Source organism: Protopterus annectens, chromosome 15.part0, assembly GCF_019279795.1.
Source record: "Protopterus annectens isolate FY-2018-M chromosome 15.part0, PAN1.0, whole genome shotgun sequence".
NCBI lineage: Eukaryota > Metazoa > Chordata > Ceratodontiformes > Protopteridae > Protopterus > Protopterus annectens.
The window spans coordinates 229,693,007-229,707,005 of NC_056749.1; the positions used below are offsets into that span (position 1 = coordinate 229,693,007).

A 13,999-nucleotide genomic window follows, 5' to 3' on the forward strand; every position below is an offset into this window, starting at 1 on the left:
AATCACACCATTGTGGAGAAACTGCATGTTTTGTTTCTTCTGTGTGTGTGCAGTTTTGGAGGTAGTCTGTATAGAGGTTGGAGGAGTGTGGATCATAACATGCAGGGGCATATTCCCACTGTATAAATGCTTTTAAATTGTGTTTTCACATATTAAATATGGTTTTCAGATGGGGTCACACTACAGTTTGATTGATCAGTCCAGTATGGGCAAGTTTATAGTCAGTCAGATCAAGTAGATCCTTCTTTTCTACTAATGATGCCTTACTGCATGCAATACATAGCCACACTCACCTTTCCTTATTTCCTTGTCACAATGAATGTCCACTTTGAAATCATTTGGTATAATTTTACCAAAATTCCCTTTCCATTTTAATGTCAGTTTTGTACACAACATTAGGTATTCTTCCCTAGATTTTTGCTACTGATGCCAGTATCTTGCAGGTGTGTACACTGAATCCTATCTGCATTAAACATCACTGTGCATCTGTACTTGCAGGGTCCCGTCTCATCCTTTTCAGCTCATTTCTATATTGATCCTGAGCGTCAGTCGGCAGTCTCCACGCGGCCCCTATGGTCCGTATCTCCGGGCCATTGATCGCGGAGTGCGTCCAAAGTGCAGTCTTTGCGCACGGTCGGTCCGTGCAGTCTTTTTGCGCTGCATCGTCGGTCATGGGCATATGGACTTTGCGGTTGGCGTCCGAAACAGAGATTTTGCGAGTACTGGTTGGCGGAAAGAGAGTTTTTCATAATTCCAACCAGAACATGATATTTAAAAGGATGCAGTGGCCTTTTCTGCCAGAAAAGCAATCTTGCTGTGAGCCTGTGGGATCAGTTTACCAGTGAAGGTTGGATACACAATAACTTTATTTGTTGTGGGCTGGTTTTTACTTGTACAGGATTTATAACCGTTGGTGTTACAAACAGAGTTGTATTTATACCGGTTCTTATTAAGATTTTAGGTATACCTAATTTGAGCCTGAACGTTTAGCGCGGAAGCCCGTTCTTGTGCCAGGAGGCTCCAAGAGTGAAGCCTAGGGTTGATGAACCGTGCCAGGTTAGTATTTGGGAAGCGGTCAGTGGAGCCTAGGGTTTTTATTGGAGTGGCGCCAGAGGCCAGAGCAGGCACCAGCAGTGGCCAGGGAGTTGCCCGTTGACAGGTAGAGGTTCTCGCTGGATGCTTCTAGGCCAGGAGTTCAGAGGCTCCTCTTGAAACAGCTGAGGCCTCTCTCAGGCTTCTGTTTAGGCCAGGCTGTGCCCTCTCTCAGGGTAGGCCAGAGAGGTCCAGCAAGGATAGCCTCTGTTCTTCAAGGCTTCAGCTTTGGATGGGGGCCTCCTATTCCCATATGGATTAGGGCGATAGAGCTTTCTATGGTTTGAGATATGGGGGAACAGATGCATTGATAAGAGCCCCCAGCTTGAACAGAGGTTTAGGTTCTGTCAGATTTTAAGACTCTGATGGTGAAGACTACAGCATGCAGGAACTTCTGACCTAGACTGGAATATCCTGATTCTTCTCCTTCTGATTCCCTAGACTTTCTTCAGGACATGAGGGATGAGGATGATTAGGGAAGCACTTATTATGATTCTTCCACTTTAATCTGATTAAGGCTTGGGGCTCTGAATCCTTGGATTTCTTGGAGGAGGAGACTTTTTACTTTCCCAGGAGGATGCATAATGGAAGGCTTTTCCTCCTCTGATTCATAGGGATCCTGGGGATTTGCAGTGCTACCCCAGCAGCTCAGTAGGTATATTCCTCCTGTTAAGCCTGAGTCTATCTCCTGGGTGCAGAGAAGCTCTTCTTGTTTTGTCCCTGCCTCCTCTGATAACTGTGTGGAGGCCTCTATAGGGGGGCCTCCTGAAAGTGGTGTTTAGTGGGCGGGCCTCAAGTGCCTTCTAAAGTAGCAGGGGCCAGGAGGTGCTTCAAAAGCAACATGCTAAAAAAGTTTGTCATTTGAAAAAAATCCTGGCAGGAGCTTTGGAATGGATTGAAGGAAAGTATATACTTCTTCATGCTGGATTTGAGAAATAAGGTAAATGTTGTGGGCATTGTGAGTTTTGCATGTTGTCCTTTCTCTTATTGGTGGCGTTGATTGCTCAATGGGAGTGGCTAGCCTTCTACACTAGTTCCTTTCTGCAGGCCTGGTTGAAGGATCATTGGCTGCTGTTAGTTTTTCAGAAGAGTTTTGATGGATGCTGTCAGACACAGTGGTGATGATTATGTGGTCTGTAGCTTTGTCTGGCTCGCCTAGGAAATTGGTTGCAAGAGCTAGCCTAGCATGTTGTTTAAGATTTTTGTGTTAGTCCTGTTTTGTTGATTAGAAATTGGCCTGCTAAGGGGTAAACTGCTAAAGTTTAGTTGGATTCCCAAAGCAGGGGTAGGTCTATTGGTGGTAGATGCAGCCTCAGGCAGACTGTCCTAGAACAGGGAGGTCAGGCTATCAGACTTCTGGTCACCCCAGGGGCATTCTAGGTCCCTAGTAGGTCTAGACGGACTGGCAGACAGGTAGGGTGGATTCTTGTCTGAGGGCTCACCCTGCTAGACTTCTGGTGCCTTCCAATTCTCCTGCTTCAGTAATCAGGACCAATGATTTTTGGTTGACTTTCATCAGAGTTCTCGTCTTTTAATTCACACAGGAGCCCCTTTCACTAGGCATGCCAAAGGTTCCTCCTCCACACAAAACAGATGGGCTTTGAACAAAGTTCTCCAGGGTCTCAGATGGGGGCCAAAGGGTCCTCCCTGTATCAGAAAGGGCCAGGGATCAGATTCTCGCCTGTTCCTAGTACCAATAAGGGAACTCCTAGTATCCAATTTTGCCTGCCTACTCAGTAGTCCCTGTATTACGCAGGCCGGTTCCAAGATGGTGGCCTGTTTGCAGTATCAAGAACACTTTTCTTTGGTCTCCAAGTTTGCTTACTGGAATCCTCAACACCAATCTGGTTGATCCAAACCTCAGATATTTAATTTACAAAGAATTTACCTCTGCTGGGCAAAAGATCACTTTTTAGGCCTTCATAGATCTGCCCTTCTACCTATTGCCCTATCATATCATCGTGCAAAAGGATTTATCTGCGTGATGAACTGGACTTGCTTCTGGCTCATTCAAATCTATCCTCTCTCATTAAAAACTTTCAGGCCTGATTCTGGCTGGGCGAAGGCCTCAATAGCCATCTCTCCTGATTCTGTCAATTCTATGCCACTGACCTGATGTCATAGATGTGGAAGCAAGATAGCAGGATCTCAGTATCTCATCAAGATATGTCACCAAGTGGGGTCTTGTCTAATACCCTCTCAAGACGAAAAGGAAACCAGTCACAAACCAGATCAAGTTTTTCAACCCCGGGGTGACAAGCCCAGACAAAGCTCAGATTCAGTCAACTCATGCATTAAACAAGCTTTCTGTCATTACTGTTCAAACATTCTGGTTCGATCGGCAGGACTATGAGGAAGTACTAGGGTTATTATGGTTCCTAGCATCACAATTCTGTCCTCTTATTCAAATGTGGACACAAATTCAAAAAATGTCACTTAACTCAAAAAAATCTGGACAACCTTCTTCCAGGATTTGTGTGCCTCATTCAGGGAAGAATTTGCCTTCAAAAGAATCAGATTGGTGGGCCAGAGGGGGACACAGACCGCCAGAGGCGATTGGACGGACAGGCGACAGAGGCCTCGAACGACAGATAGTGGAGACATTGCAAGGCACATCTGGGGGAGACAAAGTGGATGCCAGAGGCATGCATTGATTTCAAGGAGATGTTGATTTTCCAGTTTGAAACATCAACAATGAGGGGAACACATGTCCATTCTTCAGACAACACTTCTTGGGGGTCAACACATCAACTAACAGACACAACAGACTACATGTACAAAGGCAACTAATGCAAGCTTAGATCTTATCAAGGCACTTTCAAAGCAAGCACAGAACACGAGGGCAGAACGCAAAACAGAACTCAGGCATAGAACTCCTGCCAGGAGCACAGAACTCCTAGCAGATGTTCATGGATTTCATCCTTGGATCCAGAATTGGAAACTGGAAACCACTCCATTCAGAAATTGACAGTGTCCACCCAACTCTTCCACACAGCTTCACCACTAAATGCCTAAAACCACACAAAGCTGAAAAATTATTGCTGGTCTTTCAGTTCACAGCCTCTTGGTAAGTGGATGCTCCTCTCTTTCTTTCTTCAAAGGTAAGAGGTCAATGAAGAAGCACCTCTGCCTGATTGGATGATTTTGATAGCTCCAGATTGGCCTCGCCAAGGATTGTTTGAAATACTTGGATAGGCCCTCTGGTCCTCCATGGCCTTTAAAGCTACTCTCTTCATCTATCTCATCTGGCCTTTGTCTCATTTCACTCTCTGTTATTCAGCAAGGTCTCTCAAGAAGCACAGCAAAGCTATGGTCTCTTCAACTAGTTGCAGCAGTCCTCAACTGTCTCAAAATAGAAAAAATGTGACAAGGACTTAAAACTACAACAATTATGGAAGGAAAAGAAGAGAGTATTTTGAAGATTTTATTTTTGAATACAGGAAGATTTTTTCTTGGAGGAGTTTGATCTTAATGAGGATGTGTTTTCTGAATAATCCAAGGTGTGGATCTTCAATTATTTGTGATTAATTTTGCAGCAGCATGATTTCATCACAATAAGATTCATGCTGCTGTTTTTTCAATCCTTTGTTCAAGAAGTTTCGAGAGGGCCTTTGTCTATAAGACCCTCCCGTGAGGCAAACTCTAAGTACTTGTGAGCAACTTTGTGTTGGAAACCTCTCCATTTTACCTTGGACTTTTTTTTATACTGGACTTGTGACCTCAAAAACTGCTTTGGATGCTTCTGCTTGGCTTGATGGATGCTTTTCTGCTGGTTATTACTACTGTAGGAAGGTTCTGTGAGTTGCAGAGCCTTATGGATTTCCATAAGGATTAGATTACTAATCCTTTAAGGGTTTCTTTATACCTAAGGTACTTTTTTTTAGTGTTTATTTTTTAACCACTTAATTAAGCCTACTTTTTGCAGAAACCCCCAAAATAAAGGGGAAAGATTTTGCACACAAGATAGACACATTTAGGACAGTACATAGGCATTTTAGGACTAAAGGAATTCAGGCAGTAAGTTTTGTTTTGTTCTTTTTGTTTGAGTTCACTTTGCACACAGTTGTGTCAAAACAAAATTTTCCAGGTGGATTTTTTTTTTGCCCATCATTTTTTGGAGATTCCATCAAGGATTCCAGGGATGGGGCCTCATTCCTCCTGCAGCTAGGCCTCATTCCACTGGGGCTAACAGCAAGGCAAAGCATTTGGCAAGCAGTGCATACTTGGTAGATACTTGGGCAGCTTAAGCTACATTCTAGACCTCTATCTCTACTCTCACAGTCTTATCTTAGCTGTTTTTTGGCTAGCTGTTTTTGTCAAGGCACTTCTTTATAATTTGCACTATACTTTGCCCTCTGCTTTGGGATTCTACCCAATAGTCAGGACTACAGCAATGATGGCGGAAGACAGAAATGAGTTTACAGACATATACCAGTATTTGTTGATACCATAGGCGTTAGTTGCTGCAAATTACCCCTATTCCTTCATCCCCTCTGTATTTAGGGGGGGTGTGTAGGTTGAGTTTAATGTTTATATTTTTGTATTATATGTTTGTATATATTGTACATGTTTTTAGGACTGTTTTTTTTGGGACTTTTTTGGTCTTCTCTTCTGACATCTGGGGCAAGAAAAGAGGATATGATCGGCGTGGTTGCGTGCAGTGTACCCTGTAGCGCAGCGTCAGTCTGAAACGCCCATGACGGCGTCCACCTCCTTATACTATATGGACCGGCCTGGCGGACGCGGACTATACCCCAATAGTCAGGACTGCAGCAATGGAATCCTCGAACATCTACATTTATGGTAGGTACAAAACTGTACTTTTTCCTGATTGCCAGTAAGCACTACTTAAAAGAGTATGTCATAAGGTAAGCTGTCAGACAAGTGTTTACAAGCAGCACACACTTCTCCTTCCCCACATAGTCCCCTAATATTCCAAAGTAAAAGCGCAAGCAGTACACAAAAACCTTGTCAGAACTCCTAAGTCGCTCTAACAGAAATTACAATTAAAGAAAAGAAATGAAGGCAAGTTGCCACAAAGTATATAAAAGCACCAGACATAAAATACATTTCTAGCTCTGAATTACATTTTCCAATACTTTAATACCTTCAAACAAAGTGTCTCAAGCCGTAAAATAATGAAAGTAAGTTGTCACAAAAAATACACAAGCACCAAAATACTCAAATGCATCTTGAAGTGCATAAAAACACTTCTCGGTCTTTAAATCTTTATAGTTCACTTAAAATGTCTCAGAAAAGGTACATTTTTCTCACAAAAACTGCCCAGTTTTGAATAATAAGCTCCATTCTAAAATAGCATTTTCTGGCAAATAACTTATGATTTTAATAAAATGACTGGTGTTCTTCAGAAAGGTACAAAAAAATACATTATACATATTTAAAAAGACAGTATTATATATGTAGAAGGGTTCCTCTATGAGGACTCATTTGCCTTAAGGCAGTAAGAAAGTACTGAAGTTGTCTACACTCTTATTGCTGATTTTCCTCCTATGGGCTGTCCAGTCAGCAGTTAGTGTGTAGGTATGGGCAGGAGCCACAGCTTTTTCAAGACTAGCCAGTTGCTGTATCCTGGGCAGTACACAACCCAAATAGTCAAAGGCTACTGGTGCAGTGAGGAATCTACTGTTATGATAAATGCGGTGACTTTCATAACTGTACTCCTGCCTGCCAACAGTAATTCTTTCCCCTGTCTCACTACAGTGACACATGCATAAATTTGGAGACCATTGGCCCAAGAGTAACAGCACTACATGATCACCTTTGCTAGTACCTTTCTGTCATTTAGTGTAAGAATGCACTTTTAATATACAAAATTCTATCCTTTATTAACTTAGATCATAAAACTAAAATAAATCCAGTGATTTAATAACATCATATGTGTTGTAATGTGATTGACATGGGATAACAACATCACTCAGTCGTCTTCCTCCAAGCGTCATAATAATGAACTGCATACTAAAACTTTACTATAATGCATGTCGACAAGTTTTATAATGTACCTAATGAACTTAAGTATTATGTATTTTCTATTTAACATTAATATATTTATTGACTTTAATGATGCCATAATAAAATGAGTTTTGCTGAAAAATATTAGACATTTAAGGGACTGCATAGCTTGGTGCTAAATTAGTCTTTTTTTTTTTTTTGGAAAAGCCCATCAGTTTTGGCAAATATTGTTTACGTGCTGAAGTCTCCCCAGAAGAAATAAGCTGTTTTTCTTCTAAATTAAAAATAATCTTAAGTAGTACTGGGGTCTGCTGATAAATATTTGTATGTAATATTTTAGGTAGAATGTACCACACTGTTTGAAATAAAGACTAGTAAAGATGAATTCTTAACTGCTTTGAAGATAACAGCATTTTATTAATATTACAGCACAAATGCATTCTCATTTTTCAAATATTGTGCTAGTTACACTGAACATGCTACTTAGTTTTTTGCTGTCATTCATATTTGTTATGTATAGTCTTAATTTATCGATTGTGATTTTACCATTCTAGGTGTTTTTATACCTGTGGGCTTGGTTTTACAGCCTTGGATGGGATCGGCTGCCATGGCTGCCTCATCTGTGTCAGTTGTAGTGTCATCACTGTTACTAAAACTGTAAGTATATTTATTTGCTACAAATATTTTCAAAAGTATTTTAAGCAATTTGCTCACTTTCGTAAGCTTTTGATCACAGTATTTTCATTTAGAAATCTTGGATTTCAGATGGTAAGCACACTTACCAGAGCAGGCTGTATAACACACAACAAGCCTTCATTGGAGACATTGATTTTCCATTTTTCATGAAAAATGTTTGTAAATCCCAAATTCGGACCGTCTTAAATTGAAAAAAAAACCTGTGGATTTTCATGGAATTTGGCATTTTAGGCCTGAGAAGTAGCTCAGCACAAGATGCATTTCTGCTCATGATCACTATGTATAATATTGCCAGTTTGCATTTTTGAGTGTTCTTTGCCTAAGATCTTTTAATTTCAGTATATTTTGATATAGAAAAAAATGCAAGTAAATCAACATAATGACTGGAAATTACATTTGAAATTCATGGATATAATTCCTGGATTTCATCATATGAAAATGGAATTTCATTTTTTATAAACCTCAAATCATTGTCCTTGGCCTTCATTTCTAATACCTAGACAATGTTCTCCTTCTAGACAGCTTGTTCTTCCTTAGACAAATGAACAAAGCACAGTGACAGAAATAGTGGGTAGTTATATGCTGTTTATAGTATTTTTTTGAAAAGTTCATTGATATGAATAAACACAAGTCCTATGGATTGTACACTGTTACAGATGGGTCACACAATCTTAAGCAGTGGTACCATATGCTGTGCAGTCACACATCACAATTTAATAAATGCTGAGTGTTCCAAGCTACAAACTGTAATGTGTCTTGCAATTACAAATACAGATGTACCAGCCTGCAGTAGTGGCATATAGGGATAAAATGAACAGATGCTTCAGGAGGTTTCTCTGCTTTCGACTTGGGGCCAGTCACTTCCAGTTTACCGGCCTGCACTTTGGTCTCACCACAGACTCCCAGGTGTTCACCAAGTGCATGGCAGTGGTTCATATTAGACTGCAGGGGTCCAAAGTGTTACCATATCTAGATTACTGGCTAATGATCGCTTCCACCAGGAATCTTTTTATTCAAGCCAGGGACTCTCTACTCCCAGTTTGGAATAACAGCTACAGATACCCAAATTACCAGGATCAAGGATTCTTACTCTGACATTAGGCAATGACTGTACTCTCCCATGAAGACCTGCCAGCATGATTTATTTTGTACCTTCTAAGCTTGATGGCAGTCTCCATCACTTCAGTCCATCTGGCCAGATTTTACATGAGAGTGTTACAATGGACCCTTGCAGTTCAGTGGTCAATGAGATACCACCCAATGAACTTTCTTGTGCCCCTCACTCAGATTTGCAGGAACAATATCCAATGGTGGCTACAGTCTGATAGTTTCTCAAGGTCAACCATTTGTACACCCTTTCCCCCAGGCCTCAGTGGCCACAGACAATTCCCAGCTGGGGTGGGTGTGGGGGAAGGGCATTTCATGAGAAAGACTGTCCAGGGCACATAGTCTCCAACAGAGTCCAGACTTCATATCAGTATCCTAGAGAAGAGCACAGTCCTCCTAACATTACAGGCCTTTAAAGATTCCCTCCCCAGAGGTGTGATTGTAATCCAAACAGGCAATATGTCAGTGGTTTGGTACAGCAGCAAACAAGGAGGAACATGTTCTTACCCATTGTGTTGAGAGGTTGTCAAAACTTTTTCAGGTGATATTGGAATGTCATTTGGTCTTGGTAAATGTGCAAAAGCAACCCTTAAAAAAGGAAAATGCAGCACCAGAAAAACATCAGTTTGGGACAAGAATATGATATAAAAGAATTTGAGCAAGAGGGAATGTATAAATACTTGGGAATTGATGAAGGATTAGCAATAAAACCTGAACAAATGTGAATAAAGCTCAGTAAGGACTACTTTAGAAGACTTAAATTAATCCTGAAAACAGCATTGACAACTGGGAACAAGATCCAAGCCATAAATCAATTTGCTCTTCCTGTCCTAACTTACAGTTTTGGAGTGATTAACTGACCCAAAAAGTGTTGGATAAATTGGATATTAAAACAAGAAGGATGCTTCATGCTTGCCAAATGATTTATAAATATCAGTGTATACCAAGATTATATGTTCCCCGTTCCGAAGGAAGGATGGGCCTCCTTGAAATTGATTACATGTATAGAGCTGCAATCATGGGACTCCACACACATCTACTGTCCTCACTAGATCCAAATGTAGCGAACATTTTGAAACATGAGGAGAATAAATCTAAGATGACATCTCTGCTTAATTTAGCAGAAACATATTGACATCAAGCAGGAATGGAAATCAAACCAGAAGTAGATAAAAAACAGGCAGCAACTGAATGTGTTAAAAAACAAAAGAAAGAATATAAGGTGAAGGACCAGATGAGAAGGCAAGAAATGTGGAAAAACGTAAATATAGTGGCAAGTATAGGAAACTCCTGAAAGAGCCTCATGTTGATCAAGAACAAACGCAGGAATGGTTAAGGAGAGGTGAATTCACATCAAGAAATGAAAGGTTAATATTGGCAGCCCAAGACAGTGGGCTGCATACACGCTGGTTTACAAGTCCATTGAACATGTGGGAGAAGCAGACGTATGTAGGTTTTGTAAAACCAAATTGGAAACAGTCACACACCTTGTTGCTGGTTGCAGCACACTAATGGCAGAGGGACTATGTACTGAAAGGCATCATAATATGGCGAGACTGTTACACTGGAGATTGTGCAAACATTATTGTATTGAAGTGGCTGAAAAACACTGGAAACATGAGCCATAAAGAATCGTAGAAAATTATGAAGTTTATATCGCATGGGATCATTGAATACCAAGAGTTCAAAAGATAGATGCTAGAAAACTGGATGTAGTGGTCCAAGAAAAGAAGACAAAAGTAGCATTGATCATTGAAATCGACACACCTAGTGACTACAGTGTCTTGCGTACAGAGACACAAAGTCATAAAATGCCTTGATCTGCAGGCAGAAATGAGAGCCCTGTGGAAGAAAGATACCGAGACAGTTCCAACAGTAGTAGGAGCAACTGGCCTTATAAAAAAGAATTTGCAATCGTATTTAGATATGTTACCAATTCATGTAACACCGTACAAATTGCATAAGGAGTCATTACTGGGCACATTGCGGGTGCTGCGAAGAGCACTTTTGGCTGACATCAAAGGTGAAAAATACTAATTTCATGAACTTTAATCGTACTTTGACTTAGGAATGGGGTCCATTCCTGTCATGGTATTAGATACCCAAAAGACTTGGAGAAATAAAAATTAAGAGGCTGTGAGGGTTTGCGAGTGGGTGATGTGTTCTCATTGCCTTTTAATAGCATTATACATCCTGGGGAAGTCCCATGTATTGGCAAACATGTTGAGAAGATCTATTCTTTTACCTCACGAGTGATCCCTCAACCCATTAGCGGTAGAACAGAATTTCAACCACTGTGGCCAACCTTGCTGCGATTTGTTTACCTCTCTCTGCAACACCAAATGCAGCATTTACATTTCCCTGATCTGCCAAAAGAGGGAGCCACCTAGGGATGTTCTTGTCTGCACTTGGCCCCCCAGTCTCCTTTAACTTATCTTTCCATCTCCTCTCTTACTGATGTTTTTGCAGAAGGCAATGTGGAGCAAGCCTACAGTGATCCTCATTGCCTCCTTTTGGCCTCTGCAGGTATGGTTCCCCTTCCACTGACCTCATCTGATTCACTTACCATGGGTGCTGGGCCCAATTCCAGATCTTCTTTCTCATCCGTCTGCAATGCCTTACCCAGCTATCGAAACCCTCAAGGTACTGCATTGTTTCTCCAGTTCCTGTGATGATCAGACAGTCCAAGTTTTCATCTTAGTTTATACAAGTTTTGACCTCTTAATAAAGACACTCATCCAGAAAAGTTTACAAGTGCAAATGTAAGAGGTTTTTTTAATTTGGGCTTCCAGTAGGAATATATATTTCTTTTCATCTCTTCTTTTGACCATTTCTGAATTTTCTGGCTAGCCTTTTTCATAATGAATCAAGTTACTCTAATACTAAAATCCCGTTGGCAGCCATTTTCAGTTTTCACATTGGAGAAAATCACTTACTGATTGCCTCTTTGATGTTGTCTAAGGCCTGCTTAAGGACCATCTTCCTTCTCCGGCCACCACTCGGGTACCCTGTGTCTCCATGGAACATTACTATCCTCCTCCTGTCTTTGATGAGATCTCCATTTGAACCTGCAGCCACAACTGAGTTGAAATATCTTGGCTGGAAAACATTTTTCTTGTGGCATTTACTTTTGCATGAAGAGTTTCAGAACTTCAATCCCTTTCTTGTAAGCCACCTTATTTGGTTTTACACAAAGATGGGGTAACATAGAGAACAAATGCCTCATTTTCCCCAAAGGGGCCTTAGAATAATCTCTGAACCAGTCATCAAACCTTGTGTATTCTTTCCCATTTTTCTAGTAAGGGAAATTACATGCTGCATCTTTTGGACATATGTCAACAACTCAAAATTTTTATTTGCAGTACAATAATAATGTCAGAAAGGCTGACCAGTTGTTTGTAACCTTCTCCCTTACCAAGTTGGTAAAGGAACATCCAAGATAGCTGTGTCACATTGGCTATCCGAGTGCATTTCATATATTTGTAAGGAGAAAAGAATATCTTTGTCTGGCACTCCTTGGGCTCACTCTGCTTGGTCAGTCACTGCCTCAACTGCATTTTTATCAAAAGTGCCAATGACATTTATGCAGCAGCTACTTGATCCAATGTCCATACCTTTATACCTTATTGCAAGCTGGACTTGCAGTCTAAGTACAGAGTATCCTTAAGTTCAGCCATTCTCCAGAATATCCTTTTATGAGTCCTCCTAAGGTTTATGATAGCTGGGGATTCTGTCCCATTTGTTGAGATTAGATGGAAGAGAGAGCATTGGATATGAAAGTTATGTACTTGCCATAATGATTAGATCCATCTTGTCTGCTTCTGTCCTCCACCTCCCCCCTTCCAGGAGGCATTTTTCCTTGCTTCTGGAATGAGTGCACTGACTTATTGATGGCTTGCATATGCCCTTGTCATGTACTGAATTACAGGAATTTTTTGGCTTTCTTTAGGATATATTTCCTTTTGGAGAGGGTGTAATTCTTGTTATAGAAAGTGAGCAAACTCGATCTGAGGTAAGTTAGTATAAGCAGGGGGTTATGGGTGAGGGGAGGAGCCTGAACCTCGGATACAAAGTCTGAGAGTGGCTCAAAGTTGAATCTGGTTGGATCTGATATGCCTATTCATTGAGGCTGCCGGAAGCAGACAGCACTGATCTGTCATTATGGTAAGTGTGTAATGTATGAGGTTCTTCATGTTTCACTGTTGCAATCATCACCTGTGGGTTATCCCTGCTGTGGTAGCCCTTGGCCGGCTCGAATGCCAAAGTCACTGTTTTTCTGCATCAGCTGCTGTCGCCTGTGGACTGACATCAGGTCATCAGTGCTATAAAGCAAGGCAGCTGACTCCAATTACATCAGTCTTTCTTGCCATGGCGCACGTAGCAAAAGCAGTTCACAAGTGTGTCGGTTGGTCGCTACTGGAGCTCGGATCACAGCTGAAAACATCTAAAGCTAAGTACCCCGTTGGGGATCTCTTTTTCTTGCACTAACCGATGTCCAAAAAAGTTAACAATTGTCTTGCCTGTGGAAAGCAGATTCCACACAGAGACTTCCATTCATTCTGTGTCACTTGTTTAGGCTCAGACCACGATGTCACCAGTTGCCGGTTCTGTGCCCTCCTTAATGTGAGAACCATTCATCGTAGAGGTCTTTTTGTAGACAGGTATTTTCATCCTCTGTCTTCACAAATGGCATCGGTCAGCCAACAATCTGTAGGGCCTCCTAAAAAGCATAGGGATAAAGGTAGAGACAGACCACACAAGGCTAAGTCTTCCGATGATTCTTTAGCTAAGCAGGTCATCAGTTCTCCGGAATTCAGTGAGGTGCTTTTGCAGCCCCTGATGCCCAATGCAATTGCTACGCAAGGCCTCTAACGAGACCCTTTTGGAATCTGGTATACCAAGAAATCTTCTTCATCTTCAGAGCCTTTGGTTATCTCTGCCTCAGTTGGGTCCGGAGCCGCAAAGCAGGCACTGGCTTCCGAGGAGGTCGTTCACACTACCGATTCTAGTCTTCACACCTGACTACCGTTTCTTTCAGACCAATGAATACTCTTAGGCCTGGAAGCCAGGCCACCCCTAGAAAATATACCTCTAGCCACCATCTTACTCCCGCCCCTCCACCCCAGGCCTAGAT

The 13,999-nt window shown here is 41.5% G+C and overlaps 1 protein-coding gene across 1 annotated transcript in view; it reads left to right on the plus strand.

Moving 5' to 3' along the window:
- The window catches only part of ATP7A (ATPase copper transporting alpha), a 2,674,176-nt gene that overhangs the window by 2,614,618 nt on the left and 45,559 nt on the right, over positions 1 to 13,999 (plus strand). The window contains exon 22 of the mRNA XM_044057744.1: positions 7,617 to 7,719. Coding sequence (XP_043913679.1) covers positions 7,617 to 7,719 — 103 coding nt within the window. The remainder of the gene's footprint in view (positions 1 to 7,616; positions 7,720 to 13,999) is intronic.